The sequence below is a fragment of the Alligator mississippiensis genome, chromosome 8 (genome assembly GCF_030867095.1).
Source record: "Alligator mississippiensis isolate rAllMis1 chromosome 8, rAllMis1, whole genome shotgun sequence".
NCBI classification, from domain to species: domain Eukaryota; kingdom Metazoa; phylum Chordata; order Crocodylia; family Alligatoridae; genus Alligator; species Alligator mississippiensis.
Window position 1 is genome coordinate 6,625,533 of NC_081831.1, and position 18,232 is coordinate 6,643,764.

At 41.5% G+C, this 18,232-nt stretch overlaps 1 protein-coding gene across 7 annotated transcripts in view; it reads left to right on the forward strand.

The window, feature by feature from the left end:
• Nucleotides 1-18,232, forward strand: part of TEX2 (testis expressed 2) — a 118,906-nt gene that overhangs the window by 63,889 nt on the left and 36,785 nt on the right. For all 7 annotated transcript variants that reach the window (XM_019494210.2, XM_006271217.4, XM_006271216.4 and 4 more), the window contains 2 exons: nucleotides 16,090-16,290; nucleotides 17,192-17,528. In XM_019494210.2, coding sequence (XP_019349755.1) covers nucleotides 16,090-16,290; nucleotides 17,192-17,528 — 538 coding nt within the window. The remainder of the gene's footprint in view (nucleotides 1-16,089; nucleotides 16,291-17,191; nucleotides 17,529-18,232) is intronic.

Sequence of the window (18,232 nt, forward strand, 5' to 3'; positions counted from 1 at the left end):
AAAGAGCCAACCAGCTACGAAGTTCACGCTTGAAAATCTATAGCAGCTCCTATAGCTGGTTGCTATCCAGCTTTAATTTGAATGCGTAGCAGGCCCCTAATTACACAGCAGTTAGAACAGGATCATCCCCATGGTATGATCTTTATTGACTTCTAGTCTTGTTTTTCAGTATTAGGCATACTTTATGTATATAACATTCTTTGAGTATCTTTAATGTGCACTTTTTTCTGTGGTGGTTCACTGCCTCTCCTTTCCAGCACCTTTCTACATCTGAAAATAGATCTTTAGTTTGTAGGCTGCAGTTGACATGTGCATTTGAGTGTAAAGTCTTTGGGGCTGGGAGTGTCTCCCTTGGTTTTGTGGCAGAAATGCTGTTAGTATTCACTAAATCCCTTCTTCCGTGGCTGTGCTCTGTTTAGTGATCCCTTTGCTAGTCACAGTTCTCTCAGGGCTTGTTCAAACTAGAGTTTTTGCTGCTATGGTTATGTTGGCAGAGCCCTTAGTGTAGGCCAACAGAATTTTTTTCTGTTGCTTGGCTGCTTCACCTTCCTGAGTGACGAACTAAATCTTTTGTTGGCCAAATCTTTTCCATCCACTGTGGGGTCTTGTGGCCTAATTGTGTCAAACCTGGGACTTGTGTCAAGCATGGGATTTTCTGCACAGGTAGGCCAGTAAAGCTTAATAGCATAGGCTGGCTTCAGTCTGCATATGCACGTTTGGACTTTGTTTGTTCTTTGTTCCATACAAGTGGCAGTATTAGTTTGCCATGCAAGTATACACGCTGACCGATTAACCGTGTTGCTCAACATGGGATCTGAACAGGACTCCCTGCTCCAGGAGCTGTTCCAGAGCCTGGGAATTTCCTAGTGGCACTGGATGCAGAACAATGCTAGATTGAAATGTGTGTTCTTGCAAATGATGCTACTGCAAGTGCTCTTATACTTGGGAGTGGTGATTTGAACTCCAATTTGAGATTACAGGCCTTGCTTACAAGAGATCTGAAAGGCAAATTACTAGTAGTTGCAAAAAATGTTTGACTTTATTGGGCTGCTAGCACAACTTTCTTACAAAACCAAGGTGGGTTTGGTTATTCTGACAACAAATGTCTTTGACTACCCATATCTCTTCCCTTTTCAGTCTCTATTCCCTGCTGTTCACATCTTTGTTATCAGCTTTCTCTGTTCCAACAATCACTCTGGTAAAACCTAAGCTTTATAAACACAGTGCTTCTCATCCCATATCAAAGCACTTTACAGATAGGGAACCTGAATAACAAAGTGTTTCAGTGACTTGCCAAAGTTCAGATTAGATCATTAACTGAGTTGGCAACAGATGCCAGGTGCCCTGCGCCACTGGTCAGACATTTTCTAGCATAATGAAAATCACTGTGGGTTTTTTGTGTTTTTTTTTTTCCTTTTGCATTAGGAGTCCGAGTGGAGATTTTGAATTCCACACATTTTCTAAGATGTCTGGATACCTGTCATAATTCAGCCAGACCTACTTTAAATACAGTGCCATTTATAATTTACACCAGCTTTCATTTAGGAAGAAATTACCCCTTATCAAAATGGATGCATACAGTGGCTGAAGGTGCATTTGATATATTACACTTACATTTTCTGAATTGCAAGCTATCCAAATTTGGTAATAATAAAGTGGCATGAAATTGTATGTCACTTAGATCAAGATGGAGAGTTGCATGGTGGGACCTCTAATTTTTAGGAGCTGCAGCACTGAAGGTCACTGCAAACCACATTCTAGAATTCCAGCTTGAATTTTGATGTCTCCATCTTAAATGCATCAGATGGTAGGGAATGACTTTTTTTTTTAAATCTTTTTGGAATGATGGGGGCAGTAAGAGTAGTTAAGAGTGAGGGGGGAATTGGGAGCTTACATTAGACATGGCTGAAGAAAGTAAGCATCATGTGATGTTGCTACATAGTATTTCTTGCCCTGACCTCTTTCCACATTGGAGAAAATAGCTTAATTTGTGTATTGAAATAGTGTTCTTATCAGGGGCTGATTTGGCTTCTGTTGGAAGAATTTTCCAGCATTGCATCTGATTTGACTTTAACAGGGTTTTGTTGATGGGAGGAGCCACTTTGCATTATGTGGCAGTAGCACAATGTGTTGTATTGTTCACTGCATTTCAATACACTTATGTGATAAAGAGTTTCAGCTTTTAGACTGCTAGTGTTGCCAGGCAGAACATTCTGTAATCTGAGTGCTGACTAAATATTTCAGAAATCAAACAGTGGCAGGCAGGAGCATCAGCATCAGAGATGGATTTAACTGGGTGTGCTTCTGACTTCCCAAGACTGAAGATCCACCTTTGACTTATCTGGGTCTTTATCTCTGAAAAGCTCTTGGTGCAACTGAAGGCTCAGTTTTTCATATCAGAAGATATATATCCTGCCTCAGACAATATATTCATGAGACAGGGAGGCAGGGAATAAACTGTGCTGAATTCTGAACAAGCGCAAACTCTAACAGTGTGAAATACAGAAAATACAAACTCCTTTGCCCTAATAAATGGTTGAGTATTCCAGGATTGCATCCTTTTTGGGTGGTATTTGGCTTCGGCTGGAGGCTGTGCCGATCTCCTCTGGCTAAGTCGTACCTCAGGTTATCATTCTCCTTTCTCTCTGCAGTTGTCTCTTCCAGCAAAAATTAATCACTCTCTCCAGCTTTTGAGCCAGCACCCAACCATCTCTGCCAGCTGCCGCTGACTGTTCTGGATGACTGCTTATGTCATCCTCCAAGTCTGAAGAGCTAGTGAGCTGGAGGTCGGATTATAGCTGACATTAAATATGACTTCACACATCCTTGCCACCTTTTCTTCTGTGTTTTTGATTAACATAATACCTTTTGTTTAGTCTTACCAGGCAGGCACCAGTACTCCATGCGTCATATGTCCCTGGTGAATATCGCTTAATGCTGTCGTCTCTCACTGTACCTGCTCTTAGTATTTCCTGGCTTGAGATGCAAGAGTAGTAAGATCACATGGTTAGATAAGCTAAGAATAGCTACAATTTGACCATGTTAGTTTTCATGGTAGTTCTGTATCATTTCTTTTTCTTCCCTGTGCCTATTGTCACCTTCCCATATGCAAGTTTAGTGGGCTATATCTCAAACTCCATCTGTTACTTAAGCTAATATACTAGCTTAGTATATCTAGTATATACTAGTATATTTTATTACCATAATCTAAAACAGTATGGGCCAGCCTGTTTGGCAAGCATGCCACAAATTAGCCCCATATCTTTCTCAAGTGCCAGTCTGATTCCTTTCCCTTCCCTGCTCTGCTTTCTGCTTCTTCCCCTGGGCTCCCTGCCCAGTTTTGGTGCTTTGCTTTCTGTCTTCCATGCTGCTGTGCTGCCTGTGCTCTCCTGGCCAGACACGCGCACGCACACACGCACCTGTACCACTTGTGGCATTCATGCTGTAGGTTGTCCACCCCAATCTAAAATATATTCCCTGTTAATAATAGAGGAAGAAAGTAGTTTTGACTGCTTTATGGACTGAGGAAAAAGGAATGGATTTGTTTTAGTGACTGTCACAACCCAAAGTTGTGATTTTTTTGTTTGTGTGCGCGCTTCGGCACCGCTAAATTATTTCCCGCCAATTTGTCGCTTTCTTTGCACGGTAGAGTCCTCTGTTGCAAGAGAGAACTCTGGTGCAACGGGGGATTTCCCGCCAAATTGTAGCTTCTTTGCAGGGTGCATCTCTTTTGCATCGTAGTGATACACGTTGTAAAGAAGTTCCCGCCATTTGTATTAGGATTCACGCCACATTATTGGCCCATTCCTAATGTAGGCACACGTGGCGGCTAGCGATTGGCTTGCTAGCCGTACGTAAGGCTTGGGTAGCTTCCGCCCAAGCCGGAGGAGGGAGGATGAGAGAGATTCTGTGTGAAGATCTCCAAGCGCTGTGGACCCTCGCGGACCCGACGCGCCTCTCCTAAGCAGGCAATAGAGGCTTAATAACCGAACCCACGGAGCTTTAACTAATCCGGAGGGAAGAATGAACCGCGCCTCTAGCCTCTCCCCGTCCCCGAGCACAATCCTAGACGTATCCCTTTCCTGTAACCAGACCCGTGGAGCGTAGCAAACTCCAGGGAAAACTTATCGGACCCGCGGAGCCTGAATAACTCTGGGGAAACTTTTCGAACCCAGATTAACCAGACCCGCTGAGCGTAGCAAACTCCGTGGGAGCAATCGATTTGTCGTGTTCCTCTAGTGAGGATCCAGGCGGGAGCTGTGCCTGGAAACCTGTCCAGCCTACACCATACCATCTTCGGTGTAAGTAAATAATCTTTTAAATCAACCATTACGCCTCCGTAACTAATTTTAACTCGTGTGCGCTAAACCGCTCTGCGGTTCTCTCCAGCCCCGTGTGCCCGGGCTGCCGGCCACAGCCCGCGTGCACCAAAGACGGGTCCGGTACGACCCTGGTTTACCCCCGGTTCGCCCATGGCGACACACATGGAATCAGAATCGTCACTGCACATGGCGAGGAGGGCGGGATTGGGGCCCGGCCCGCACAGTGACATTTCCCCATTATTTAGTTAGACCCATCACTTGTCCTGCTGTACTGTTGGGTATTCTTTTTTCCAAATTTGCCAGTCAACTAAAGAAAATATAGCTACTGTTTATGTTGGACTGCAAAATGGTCTTTTAGGGATGTTTGCTTTAGAATCAAATGAGGAATACATGCTAAAGAAACTTGTTCTGTCAGCCTTAGTGGCACTGCTGATCATGTCCAAGTAAAGAAGGAATCAAGCCAAAAGAGCCATATTGAAAACTTTAAATGAGAGATGGAAATCCTTGTTTTCCTAATAGAAAAGGAGAGCCTGCCTGGAGAAGGGACTTGATTTCTGGATGCAGAGACAGGAGCTATGCATGTATGTGGGGTTTTTGTTTTTTGTTTCTTGTTTTGTTTTCCAATTATCAGGTTTCTCTGCGAGTGAGACTTCTCCCTTTAAAAGCAGGTGGGCACTGCACACACCTGTGCTTGAAACATTGCTTTGACCCTGTCCCTTTTTGTGTTTGCTTCTACAATTACAGTAGTTAGATTTTATTTGCAAGATAACTCCCGTTAACTCTTTTTGAGACTGCATTGTAGACTGTATAACTTGGTGCCAATTTGGATTTGTTAATTTTGTGCTTTATACTGAGGTTTGAAATTCACACTGTATGGGTTGGGTTATGCAAAACGTCATCCTATCAAGGAACAGAACTGTGTGTGTGTGTAAACGTTATTCATAAAAAGTTACATTATGAATGGTCTGAAAATTGTTTGTTGAAAATTGGCAGATTGTGAATGACTAATTTTGTAATATGTCTACAGACAATTAAAGAACTTGTAACATTATTCACTTAGTTTAGCTTTATCTGCAGTGCTTACCCAGTGTATTAACTTTGTTTTGAATGTGTAATCTGCCATTGTCAATGGGCTTTGAGCAGCCTTTCACCTGTTAATCTGTCCCCCTTGCATGTAACTTTTAAAAACTTTTCTATGGTCTCTTTTTCCTTTTGACCGGAAACTGAAATCCTTTAAATGTCTTCCCAGATCTCTATATAATTGTTTTGCTAGATATCCATGTAGCATGTTACATTCATCATTGATCAAGAAGAGGCTGATTTATTGCTTAGCTTGGCTTAACTTCTTGTTGTGAACAACTGTAAAAGAATCCTCAAGTATAACTATCTTTTTTTTTTATTTTATTTTTAACTTCCACAAGGAAACGAATTTTGAGAGAAGGTTGTAGGCACGAAGTTAGCATTTTGTGCAGACAGTTCTATGTGAACTGACGGGACCTTTTAGCCCTGATAAAATATTAAGAAACGTTATACTGAGGTACGTATTACCTTATGAAAAGCTTATTTTTCTTTAAAATCCAATTCAGTGGCCATTTTTGGTTGTACCACAACCTAATATGATTTTGCAAGTTCGGGATATGTTTTCCATAAGTACTGTATTTCACATGCGCCTCCATCAAAACAAGCACTGATCAATTTACAGATCCTTTGCAGGATGAGATATAGTCCTATTATAGATTAGGCCTTTAGGAAAAATCAAATTTATGTACCAGCTCTTCAAAGCTCATTGGTTCTGCATTCTGGTCTGAGAATTGCTTTCATGCCATTATTATAAATGTTAAAAATGAGCCTGCTTTATGGAGCTTTAAAAATTGGAATTCCACCAAACTTATTCCAGGACGGAGGGTATTTTTATACCATCATTTGTGCATTCTTTCCATATACTTATTATTATTATTATTATTATTATTATTATTATTATTATTTTGCATCGCCATCCAATTCCAAAGCATGGAAAATTGCTAAGATATCTGGGTAACCTTTATTCTTCCCCCTTCCTAAAGCAATGTCTCTCTAATTTAAAGAAGTAATACAATTTTCTGCTGTTTTTATTGTTACTCCAAGTAACAAAACAATTTCAAACCACTTTCTGTGTCATTAAAAGGGAATTGTTGCTCTTTTTGGAATTTCTATTTGCTTAGTGCAGAAATTCCCAACCACTGGGCCATGGCTTGCAAAGGGTTGGCTGCTGGGTCGTGGCATGTGCTTTAACCACTGCTAGTCTCTTCCTTGTATCCTTGGTAGCTAGCGTTAGCCAGCTAATGATGCGTATGTATGATTTTTAGCTGCTGTTGTCTCCTTTATTGATGATGTTCCTAGCAACCCCCTCCCCCCGCCACGTAAAAATTAAATTTAAATATATAAATTAAATTGTTTCTATACCTGGTCCACCAAAATTCTTCAAGTGAGTTTGCCGGTCCACAGTATAAAAAAGGTTGGGAACCACTGGCTTAGTGATTTCACTCCAGTTCTTCTCTGATGCAGAGTTGCACTGTATCTGCTTTTGTTGCTCCTTCTGTCTATTCTTGATGCCCCATCAGTCTCTCCAATTCAGCTTCATAAATGTGCCCACCCACCATTGGATAACTTACGAAGTTTAGAAATTTTACTAGATACAGAATAATCTCCTTAGAAGGATTTGAAAGGGGAGGGTGCACATGTCTGGTGACACTTTGGTGAGAACTCAAGCTCTTTAAACTCCTTTCTTCAGAGAAGGAAACCTTCTACAAGGCTTACTGAGGTGCAGGCCCTGAATTTTGGTGTAGCAGCCCCTGGCACTTGAGCATCCAAGATGAGATTATACTTTTCAGTTGCAAGGACTGTTGTTTCCATCCACCTCACTTACTGTGGTCAGCTGGATCTAAGATGCTGTGAACTGCATGTGAAATTTTAAATGACTGTTATCTGTTGCTGGGTTAATCCATTTTATTTCTACCTGAGTGTATATTTTTGCAACTTTTCTTCAAATAATGACTTGCATATCAGTGTACTTGGTCTTGCACATACTTCGCAGAGCTGCCAATATTCAGGAGAGAGGACAAATAAATGAAGGTGTGTTGGAAAAAGAGGGATCTTCAACTAAGGCTCTTATAATATAGAATTTACTGCATTGAACAGTACTGGTTCAACAGGTTCTACAGCTTGCCTGGAAGTGCAGAGGTGTCTGTTGGGAGCAAGTTGGAAAAGGGTTGAACATGAGACTTCCTCATTATTTTATTTTACAGGATTTTGAATACCAAGTCCTACCTCTTAGGAGAAGCTGCTTATTTCTTATGATGGGTTTTTTTGGGTGGGGAGGGTAGTAACAGTGGAGTGGCTTTAAGTGAGATTGGGGCTCCATTGTGTACAAACACTTGAAGCAAGGAGAATATAATCTAATTGCACAAAGCAAAGGGTGGGAATTTAAGGCAGGGAGATTGGCACTTGCTGGAGCGCATTTAGGAAGCTCCAGCTCTTTTGACTCTGCATAATGTTTTTGTTCCTGTGGCTCAGTCAGTCATGCAGCAGCCACCCTTTACTGTGGCAGTGAAGGGCACAGTAATACTCTGTCATTTATTTGAGATGGTTAAGGCACAACATGCTTTCCTATGATTCCATCTTGGCCAGTGATTATTTTATTGGGGCTGTCCACCTTCCAAACAGTCGGGGGCTGCCTGCATGGGGACCACCCACCATATGGGATACACCAGTACAGTGCCTCATGAGCATCCCCTTCCTGCTGCTGCACTGTACTGTGTAGGTATCCCCCTGCCCCAACTGTGCTGCGCCCTGGCCCCCACTCACTGCCCCAGCTACAGGTTCCCTTGGCTACCACTGCAGCTGGAGCAACTGTGGAGAGCAACTGGGTGGGAGCCCAAGGGCCACATGAGGCCCCCAAGGGATTAACCAGTTGTACAGCTAAAATCAGGGCTGTCCACTTCCCCAGTTTTAAGAACAAACATCATTCAGATCCAACAGAATAGTTTACAGTGCAGGCAGTCCTCGGACTTACAACACAATTGGTTCCTGAAAACCACGTCTTAAGTCAAAACGTTGTAACTCTGAACTGATTTTCCCATAGGAAACTATGTTATAATGGGGGATTGGTTCCTGAACCAAGGCCCAATGCCCTATTTTCACCAAAAATAACCAGGAGTTTTGTACTCAATCAATTATAGATGAATAATATAGCTACATTAATGTATTTATATTGTAGATAGCAATCATATTGATTTGGAAGGACTTCTTTGAGCTTGTGCTCATTTTACATACAATTGTTGAGTGAAAAAGTAATGTAAATATACAGTATTAAATAGGGGCCCATGAGTTTGTTTGCCTAGGGCCCACTAAAGGGTTAATCCAGCCCTGAAAAGACTTCAAATTGTATATTAGAAGCTTGGTTTCCCAAGGCTATGTATTCACTTATGTTCATGTATTTCTAATACATAATCCTGTTGTGTTTTATTTTACCACGTCTGAGACTTTGAAATAGGATTCTGACCATTTTAAGATTCTTATGTTTCTGCTTGGTAGAAGATATCAACTAGAACACCTAGATAGATTCATCATAATTGATGTATATCATATACTTAAATACCATTTATAAGTATCTAAGTCTTGGTATAACAAATGGGGAACACACATACATATATTCTAGCCATAAGAAAAAAGTTCTTTACGATGCATGTGTTCAGGGTCTGGAACAAACTCCCCCCAGAGGTGGTATAAGCACCTACTCTGGACTCTTAAAAAACAAACAAACAGGTGGATATATTTCTTGCTGGGATCACTTGATCCCAGCTGACTTCCCACCCATGGCAGGGAGGCTGGACCCAATGATCTCATGAGGTCCCTGCCAGCCCCTAATGTCTCTGAAATCTAATGTCTATGAAATTTTGTATTTTTAATTGAAAGTTCAGTTGTTTGAGAGATGTAAATCAAAATGAAGTTGCTGTTCTGTGGTTTTATAGAAGGCTTTTTGCCTCATCACTTAATTTAAGATGATAAATCCTTGGCTTCATGAACAATTAATTCTTGGATCTGATGTTGTAAAATCATAACTACGTATAGGACAAATCTAGGAGCAGTTGTCAATCAGCACAGTTCTGATCCTTGTCTGTGTTTTTTGTCCCTTGAGATCTTTTAAAACCTACTGAAGCAGCTGAAACAGAGAATTCTTCCTAAAGAATGGTATTACTGGATTGTCTTGGCAAGCATACGTTATTGTTTAATATGAATAAAATTTGACCAATCTGTTATGTGGGTTGACTAGTGTTTGTGTGTAGGGTTGTTTTTATTTTTTTTTTAAAAGAAAAACAATAAACCCAAATTAATCCCTTCATACCTCAAAACCCCATATTTTTATTGGAAGATAAATATCATACAGAAACCACAAGGGAAAAGTAAAATATTCTCAGCTAAGGAAAGACTTAAAAAACTTTTTTTTTTTTTTTTTTTTTTTTTTTTTTTTTTTGAGGACTGCAAGTTCTGTTTTGTTTGTTTGTTTTTGTGTTTTCCCTGGAAGTACCTTTGCTCTTTTATAAACCTCAGAAGACTTAGTCAGCAGAGGGGTAGGGGCAGAAGAAGGGGTGTTCTTTGGGGTTAAGGTGCAAAACCAGATATTGGCACATCTGGGCTCTGTTTTTTTGACCCTGCTGCAGGTTTCCTTGAAGAAATCATATACTGTTTCTGTAGCCATTTTGATATAATTAAAATAGCAATTCTCACAGGTGTTTCAATGTTAAATTTAGCATGTTGAAAGCCTCGGACAGAAGATGCTATCTAACTGTAAAAAATTAGTTGACTTCTAGATATCAGATAAGTGTGTAGATAGGAAAAGCAAGATGAACTTTGCTTCAAAAGCAAGCACAATAAGGTGTGGCTTTTACACAAGAGAAGAGCAAGGGTGATTACAATATAATCTTTCTTTATTTGTTTTGTATTTAAAGTAGTGGCCAGAGGCTCTGATTGGAACTGAGGGCCTTATTTTTCTAGACCCTGTACAAATGTATAGTAAAATGCAGGACCAATCTCAAAGCATTTGGCTTACACTTTTAGGAAATTGCTGTATTCAAAGGTATCAAACGTACTTACCTTACTGAAGAAATGGCAGACTTCAGTAATAGTTTCATCTCCAAACTGGATTCAGCGTGAGGAGCAGAACTGCCAAAGACTGTCCCTTGGCACATAATTCTCTTCTCTTTTTTTTTACTGTCCCTTGGCACATAATTCTCTTCTCTTTTTTTTTTTTTAAATCTTAGAATGCCACACTATAGTGCTCCCCCCCCCAAGCCTGTCATTAATAAATGAGTTGGTCATATGCCTTCAAAATAATAGGCTGAGTCTGGAAGAAAAGACCAATTTCTTAGTTTAATGCCATTCAGGTTGGTAGAATTAATTATACCAGGGGTGAGCTAGGCCTGATATGTCTGGTATTCCTCTGGCAACAGTCTGTTCTTGTGGGTCACTTAGGTTTTGGCAATCAAATTGTATCTAACAGTTTCATTACATCCCTTGAATGTAAATACACACTCACTATAAGTCTCTTCTAATTTTTTGGCAGTTTAGACTACAAGTCTTATTCTGCAGTGTTTGTGCTTTTATATAGGTCACTGGCAACCTATGGCCCATGGGTTGGATCCAGCCCACAGAACCTTTGATCCAGCCCAGGGACATGAGGGCTTTGATGACAGCATTTGGCAATTGGAGGGGAGGAGTGCCAGCTGTGACTGCTTTCCCCATGCCACCATGGGGACGAATGCTGTCTGCAGCTGGGGAGATGAGCAGTGTCAGGGTCCTAGCACCTCAGACCTGAGGAAGAATGCATTGCATTTGAAAGCTTGCCTAAGTCCCATACGAACCTTGAAGTTGGTCCAATAAAAGGTATTGCCCACAGAAATCCTTGCTCTCGCACTTCCTGGGCCGTCACAGCCGTGACATCACTTGAACGTTACCATTTACACAGCAATATATTTCTTCACTTTCAATCAAACAATATTCTTGAAATGAATTTTGTTGCAAAAGGGTGGAAGCAGCCTGTTATAATGCCTGTGAGAACTTGAAGGCAGTTGGAGACCTTTAAAATGAGGTTAATTCAATGCTAATGGATGTTAATCAATCTCTTTGGAAAGATTTCCAAGTGACTTCTTTAAAGAAGTGATGTTCTGAAGTTTGGCTTGTCATGGAGCCTGGCTAGCTTTCATTACTGAGCTTGGAGATATCTTTGTGCAGTAAACTTGATATTTTGAGTAGATTGGCTCTACTGGAACCATTGTTGGTTTGTCATATTAAGTTGTAGTGTGCCTGTGACCCAAAATTATTATACAGTATAACTTCATAAGTCTGACATGCTTGGGACTGAGCACCTACCAAAAATGTGAAAATTCTGGATTTTTTTAAACCAGAGCAGCAGCTGGTCGTGGAGCTGGGGCGGGGGGGAGTAGGCCAGTCTGGGAGCAGTGGCGTAGGGTGGTGGATGGTGGTAGCAGCCACCGCGTGCAAGCTTCCTCCTCCACTGCTCTGGGAATGGCCGCCGCTACTTCCCCGATCTGGTGTATTTGTTAGAAGTGCCAGATTTTTGAGAATTCCGTATTTTTGATATCTGGATTTATGATGTTATGCTGTACTGAAAAAAACTTTACTAATGTCTGTTCCTAAAGGGTCTGCTCTGCAACTCTTGATCATATTACTAATCCTATTGGATTTGGTTGGGTTGAAACGCAAACGTTTTTAGTTTATACACATTCCCTCATCACTCAAAAATACTGAATTCTGTCAGAAAGCTAGTTTCTTGCCCCCACTCTTTAGGTTGTTTGATTTCAAAGGAGAGTTAATACTGGCAACATGGAGGAGGGAATCCTTCAGTCAAACCAGAAAATTGTTCTTTTACTGTCTAATAACATCTAGCTGATAAATTGGTACATCTAGTTGTATGAATAATGTGGCTGACCTTTCCTAAACAGTTTCACCCAATGGTTAACAAGACCTTTTCAGCCTAGTTCTTCTGATAACTAAACACTTTCTCCTAATTCCAGCTGGGAATTAAAGGGAACTGCTGACCTTTTGCAGATGGAGATCACAGGATCAGTGCAAATGGAAAACAGCTGCAAACTAGCATATGACTGTGGCCATTGTCCTCCCTGAATTACCAAATTTCTTATTTTAATTTTTTTTAACTGCTTCAGGAGTATGAAAAAACAAACGGTCCCTACTCCCGCCTCTCCCTCTAAGTAATGAAACCCATTGTTCCAATAGTGTGGAATAAGCTGTCTGTCACTAGTGGATTGTGACTTCAAAGTTGCTGTATTTTAAGTGCTGCCTAATAATTTTGTGTTTTGGCACATGGCAAAATAGTTGCCTGGAATCGAAAGCTTGCACTGGATTCCTGGGGAGTGTTTTGCAGAAACAATAATTTTGGAAAGACCTTTTTTTTTTTTTTTTTTTAAGGTGAGAAATGGGGGGGGGGGAAATAAAAGAGCTTTTCACATAATTTTACATTTTGTGAAGCGGGATCTTACAGAGCAGATCCACTTGGGACAGTAAGAGGAACCCTAATTTATGTTGGGAAAGCATCTGCATAGGGGCAGACTCCCAGAACATTTAACAAACATTTCTCTTCTGGTTTCAAACCATACAGGTTTTTCACCTACTGGTGAACCACTTTTTCAAGACATTTCACAGCGATGAAGTTAATAATTGAGTGTAAAAAGAAATTTTGCTGGTTTAGAAGTAAAGAATGGGCTGTGTTCTACCAGCATCATGTTTAGATTGTATCTCAGATATTGGAGTAATAAGATCTGGATTTCTTAGCTTTGTTCTTTGAACTAAACTTCAAGTTATTTGTTAGTGTTTGAGTTTTGTGCAATAACTGTGTTGGTTGATTGCCCCAGTTTGGGGTTAGGCAGTGAAAAGTCCATTTTTTGAAAATAATGGCCTCATTCCTGTAATTCCTGTAAACTGATGTTTGTTCCAGGGAAAATAGTATATATTAAAATGAGCCCCCTCATGTATTGAATTTAGAGAATAAAGGAATGAGAAGTACAAGAATTTTTAGAAGCATTTCTGTTTGACTGGCTGATTAAAATAACTGGATTAGCTCTGTAAATGTAAAGCCTTAGCACATGTCAAAGATCAGTAAAGCAGTGTAGGGCTCTTCTCATTCCATTTCCTGCCAAGCCAAGAGACAGAGGGAGGAATATGTAAACAGTGGAAACCTAGGCGCATCTCTCCTGTCTCGGTCCTCCTTTTTTGCCTGTCTTCTAGTTGAAAGACATTTCTGTTACTCTGGGGAAAATGTGACTATCTTCAATGGTGTCCCTTTCCTACTGGTAATGATGTAATGTTAAGCAATCTTCCGCTGTGGTGTTATCAACAAAAATATTGTCTAGTGATGCAGACTTGCTACTCCATCACAGAAGAACGCTGATTGATACTGGCATCATGATAGTGGAGAGAATGGACAGGATGGAAGGTCAGGTACATAGGCTGCTGAACTGTGACTTTAGATGGGGGTTCACTTTCTTGCTCTGCCACAGACTCACTGTGAGCCTTGGTATGACCTTGGCCTTGGTTAAGTAGCTTTAACTTTAATCTACCCCTTTCCCCAGTTGCCTGTTTTACAGATGGTGATAGTGCTTTCAGGTGTGCTTTCACAATAATATCGATCATGGAGATGTTCATCTACTAAGGAGATTCAGTGTAAATAGCTAGATAAAACAGTTATGTTTATGCAGTTGACTTCTCTGTTTAAAGGTGCTTGTTTGCACTCTTTGTAATTACTAACACCCATTCTTGAAAACTGTCATCTGTGGATTCTCACTCCTTGTCTTAGCTTGTCAGGATGAGATGGGCAGAGTGTTATTTGACTTTTACAGCCAGAACAACGAAATGGGAGTGCGAGCCAAGCATCATCTTGGTGCCATGTACTCTCCGCTGGTGTAAGTGTTGCCTGTGAAACGCTCCAGTTGGTTCTATCTCGCCCGTGGTCAGTGATGACAGTGTTGTTAGTGCCATCCAGAGCTCTTGTTATCTTTCAGCCTTCGCAAATCATTTGGGCAATTCAGCTGCTTGAGTACTAGAGGCAGGCTGAGAATTGGGATGATGAAGTTGCTATTTGTAATCTGTTTCCACTGTGAAAGGTTACCAGGATAAGGGAAAGATCCTACACTTCTCCAGTTATTGCCGAAACTGTAACAAGTGACTGACTTGAGGCAAAATTGTTATGGGAATCTACAAAGAAAGAAAGTATATGTGTGTATGTACATGCAAGCTTCTTTTTCTTTTGAAGTGTCTGAGGCTTTCTGAAGACAGATCTGGCCTTGGCTCTGATGTGGATGAAAAGGATGAAGGGGAGACCCACTTCCAGAGGCATGGCCATATGCCTCTTGATTTCACCAAGTGATATAGAGGGAGTTCATGGGGGAACTTCATGGGGAGCAAATGGAAGCTTCTCTAGATGTCTGTGGACTGCATGCATAACTTGTGTTTGCATAGGGTAAATAACTTGCTCTGACTGGCACGTCACATGGTGTCCTTGTGCTTTGATAAGTCCAGCTGGAATTTCTGGATGAAATTCAACTGAAAACTAAATTTTTGCTCAGATTTCTTGGCTTAATAACTTCCAGAAAGGAAATGGGTATCTGTGCCTAATACGAACAGCAAGCCTGCTGTGTGCGTTATAAACCAGACTGTCTCCTTTAATGCGCTTGTGTTTACACAACAGTTGGACATGTTCCATCTAGGCAAAACCTAACTCTAAAATTTCTCCAGAAAGCTAGTTCTGGTGCTGGTTATCTCTAAAACGGTGTGGTGGTGGATTTTTAATTGAAATATCAAAGCTGAGTGACTCAAAATTGCTATCGAACATTTAAAGCTTTAACTTTTCCCAGTATTGTGTTCATAGGTTTTAATGAAAGTCATGAAATGAACAGAGGATAGGTATCGCTAATGCTGTAATAGCTAGGAGTCCTCACGAACTTATGGGATGTCTGTTCTGAGAGACTCTGGCAGTAGCTGCCACTGAAGCAGAGGGGTATTTTGCAGGTTTTGGGTAGGGAAATTGTTTTTAACAGAGTAGCGTAGCGTGTTGCAGTAACATGTTAGACTTCTTTGATATGGTGGCTTGTGCAAGATGTGTGTGTGTATGTGGTTTTCCTATTTCTTTTATTTCCCGTCCCACCTTACCTTCTGCAAGGTTTTTATTGGGTAGTTTTCTTCAGGGCACAGCATCCCTTATCCACTTGTCATTGACTTCTTTTAGCTATGAGGATGTTTGGCACGTCCCGAGAGCAGGCTCTTGAGCCTCAAATAGGAGTCATTAAGAACACGTTTAAAAGGCTAAGGGGGAAATATTGATTTAAGTAGAGCTTGGCATCCACAGATCTTGCTGCATTTTAATAAAAGCAGATTAAAATAGTTATCCCATTGGACTGATTTAAAAAAAAAATTGGTATGTGCAGAAATAACTAGCCCAAACTTGCAAAGAAGACCAGTGCTAGAGGTAGGAGTACAGTCTTGGACTTCCATCTGGTGTCCCTATCTCTGGGGACTTCCTTGAGGACAGTTCTTTGTAGTAGACCCCTTGTGCCTTTGTTGTATTCATTTTATGTGGCTTGAATTGGGGAAAATCTCTGCCTTGCTACAAATGGTTTTGATGACTCTTGAATGTCTAGTTTTTGTATTGTCAAGTTGCCAATAATTTAAATAACTTACAAGTATTTTTCTTCTCTAGGGATGGATGAATGAAATTTATAATTATGATCCAGAAACTTATCATGCTACATTGACTCACTCTGTTTATGTGCGGCTAGAAGGAAGCACCTTAAGACTTTCAAAACCCAATAAAAATATTTCCAGAAGGGCTATTTACAATGAGCCTAAACCTGATGTCTCCTACATCAGCCAGAAAATTTATGAGCTTACAGACAGCAAGGTGAGTTTCTTACATTTTACTGCTGTTCCCCATTAGATTATACTGGTGTTTCCCATAAAGAAGTCTTTGCAGTGAAATAGACTTGCAGTACTTTACATTATTAATATGCTATTATGTATATCAATTTTGTTTTATTTTTTGTTTTCTTTTCTCATGTCCTGCCCACCATAGGGAGAGCTAAATAACTCAAGAAGAATGGGCTTGAGTGTTATGTAAATAAGCAGGTTTTTAGTCCTACACAAAGCAGAAATTCCTGTAACTGTGCAGTGTGGGAGTTCTATGCATCATTCTCTGTGTATACAGGAACATTACATGGCAATTTTTGAGGCGTACAACCAATTGCTTGCTTTAGATTGGCACAGTCTTTCCTTTGTCCCAAAAGCAGGAGGATTCACAAACCATGTGAGTGGTGCAGAAGAAGACTGGGAGGATGGAAAGAAGGGGCAGTTCTGCTACGTTATCTTCCTCTTTCTGTTGGAGCCACTTCCTTGTGGGCAGTTCTTTGTAGTGGGATATAGGCTGGGGTGAGGTCTTCCCTACACAACATTGCCTCAGCGGAAAAATGAAAGCTGAGACACTCTAACGTGTTTAGGTTCTTGCAGTCGTAAGAACTGCCCCAGCAAAACCTTTTGAACAAGGCTCATCACTGTGCCTCCACTTATTTGTCAGAGGACTTATCAAACTTGAGCCTGATGACTTTGCAATGGGTTGTGTGTGCAACCTCCTACTATCATTGCAGTTCCATTGAACTCAGAGTATCACAGGAGTAGGCTTATGAACTAGACCTCCGTCATGCTATTTCCTTTGCATAATGCAAAGGATTGATCGTTAATTAGAGTGAATAAGATGCATCTAGAGAAGGTCTAAATGAATTAATATAACCTTCTAACTTGGCCTACAGATCTATCTGGTTCCCAAGAGTCTGGCACGAAAGCGAATTTGGAATAAAAAGTACCCTATTTGCATTGAACTTGCTAGACAAGATGACTTTATGGCTAAGGCCCAGACTGATAAAGAGAACTTGGAAGAAAAGTCATCTGCAGAAAAAATAGACTTAAGCAGTGAAGAATCCAAGAAACCTCAGGATGGAGCAAAGTCCACTATACAGAAGGATCAAGCGCTTTACCTCTTTGGAAGGACGGGTAGGGAGAAGGAGGAATGGTTTAGGAGATTCCTTCTGGCTTCCAAGTTAAAGTTGGAAGCAAAGAAGCCATTTACTTTATGTGGAAACAAACCAGGTAATGATTCTATAATATATATATAAGGGCTTAGTCTGTCTGTCTGTCTAATGTTTTTGACCAATTGCAGTTGTGCTGCGGAGAGGGCAGGTGGCGACTGGCTGCGTGGGCCCAAGTTTGAGCCACTGCTGGGGAAGTTTGTGCTGGCAGCGAACACGGCCTGGCTGCCCAAGCAGTGGGGCTTTCCCACACCTCCCTGCTGGAGAGCGAAAGGGCGAGTCATGGTTGTGGCATTCCCCTGCTGCCCATCCCCACTGCCCCCCCAGAACAGCCAGCAGGAGGAAGTGAGAGGTGGGGTGGCGGCTGTTGTTGGGGCTGGGTAACAGGGACGGAAGGGAGTCAGAAGGGGACCCCGACGACAGCTGGCATGGAGGGGGAGGCAGTGGGGAGGGAGGGAGGATGTGTGGGCGCAGGGCTGGGGGAGGCAAAGGGGGGTGGTGATGGTGGCAGCCGTTGTTGGGGCTTGGCAGCAGGGGAGGGAGGGGAGGAGGGGTCACAGTGGTGGTGCCTCCCCCAGCTGCCTGGCCCTGAGGTGGAGGTGGGTGGGGGAAGTCCCCACACTGAAGGAGGAGGTGGCAGCAGCAGTGGTGGAGGGAGTCTTTACATGGCCAACCCCGAAGGGTAAGTGGGGTGCGAGGGGGCTCCACGTAAACACTCCCTGAAATCTGTCATTCTTCTTGGGCAATTAGCTAGACTTCTATAAG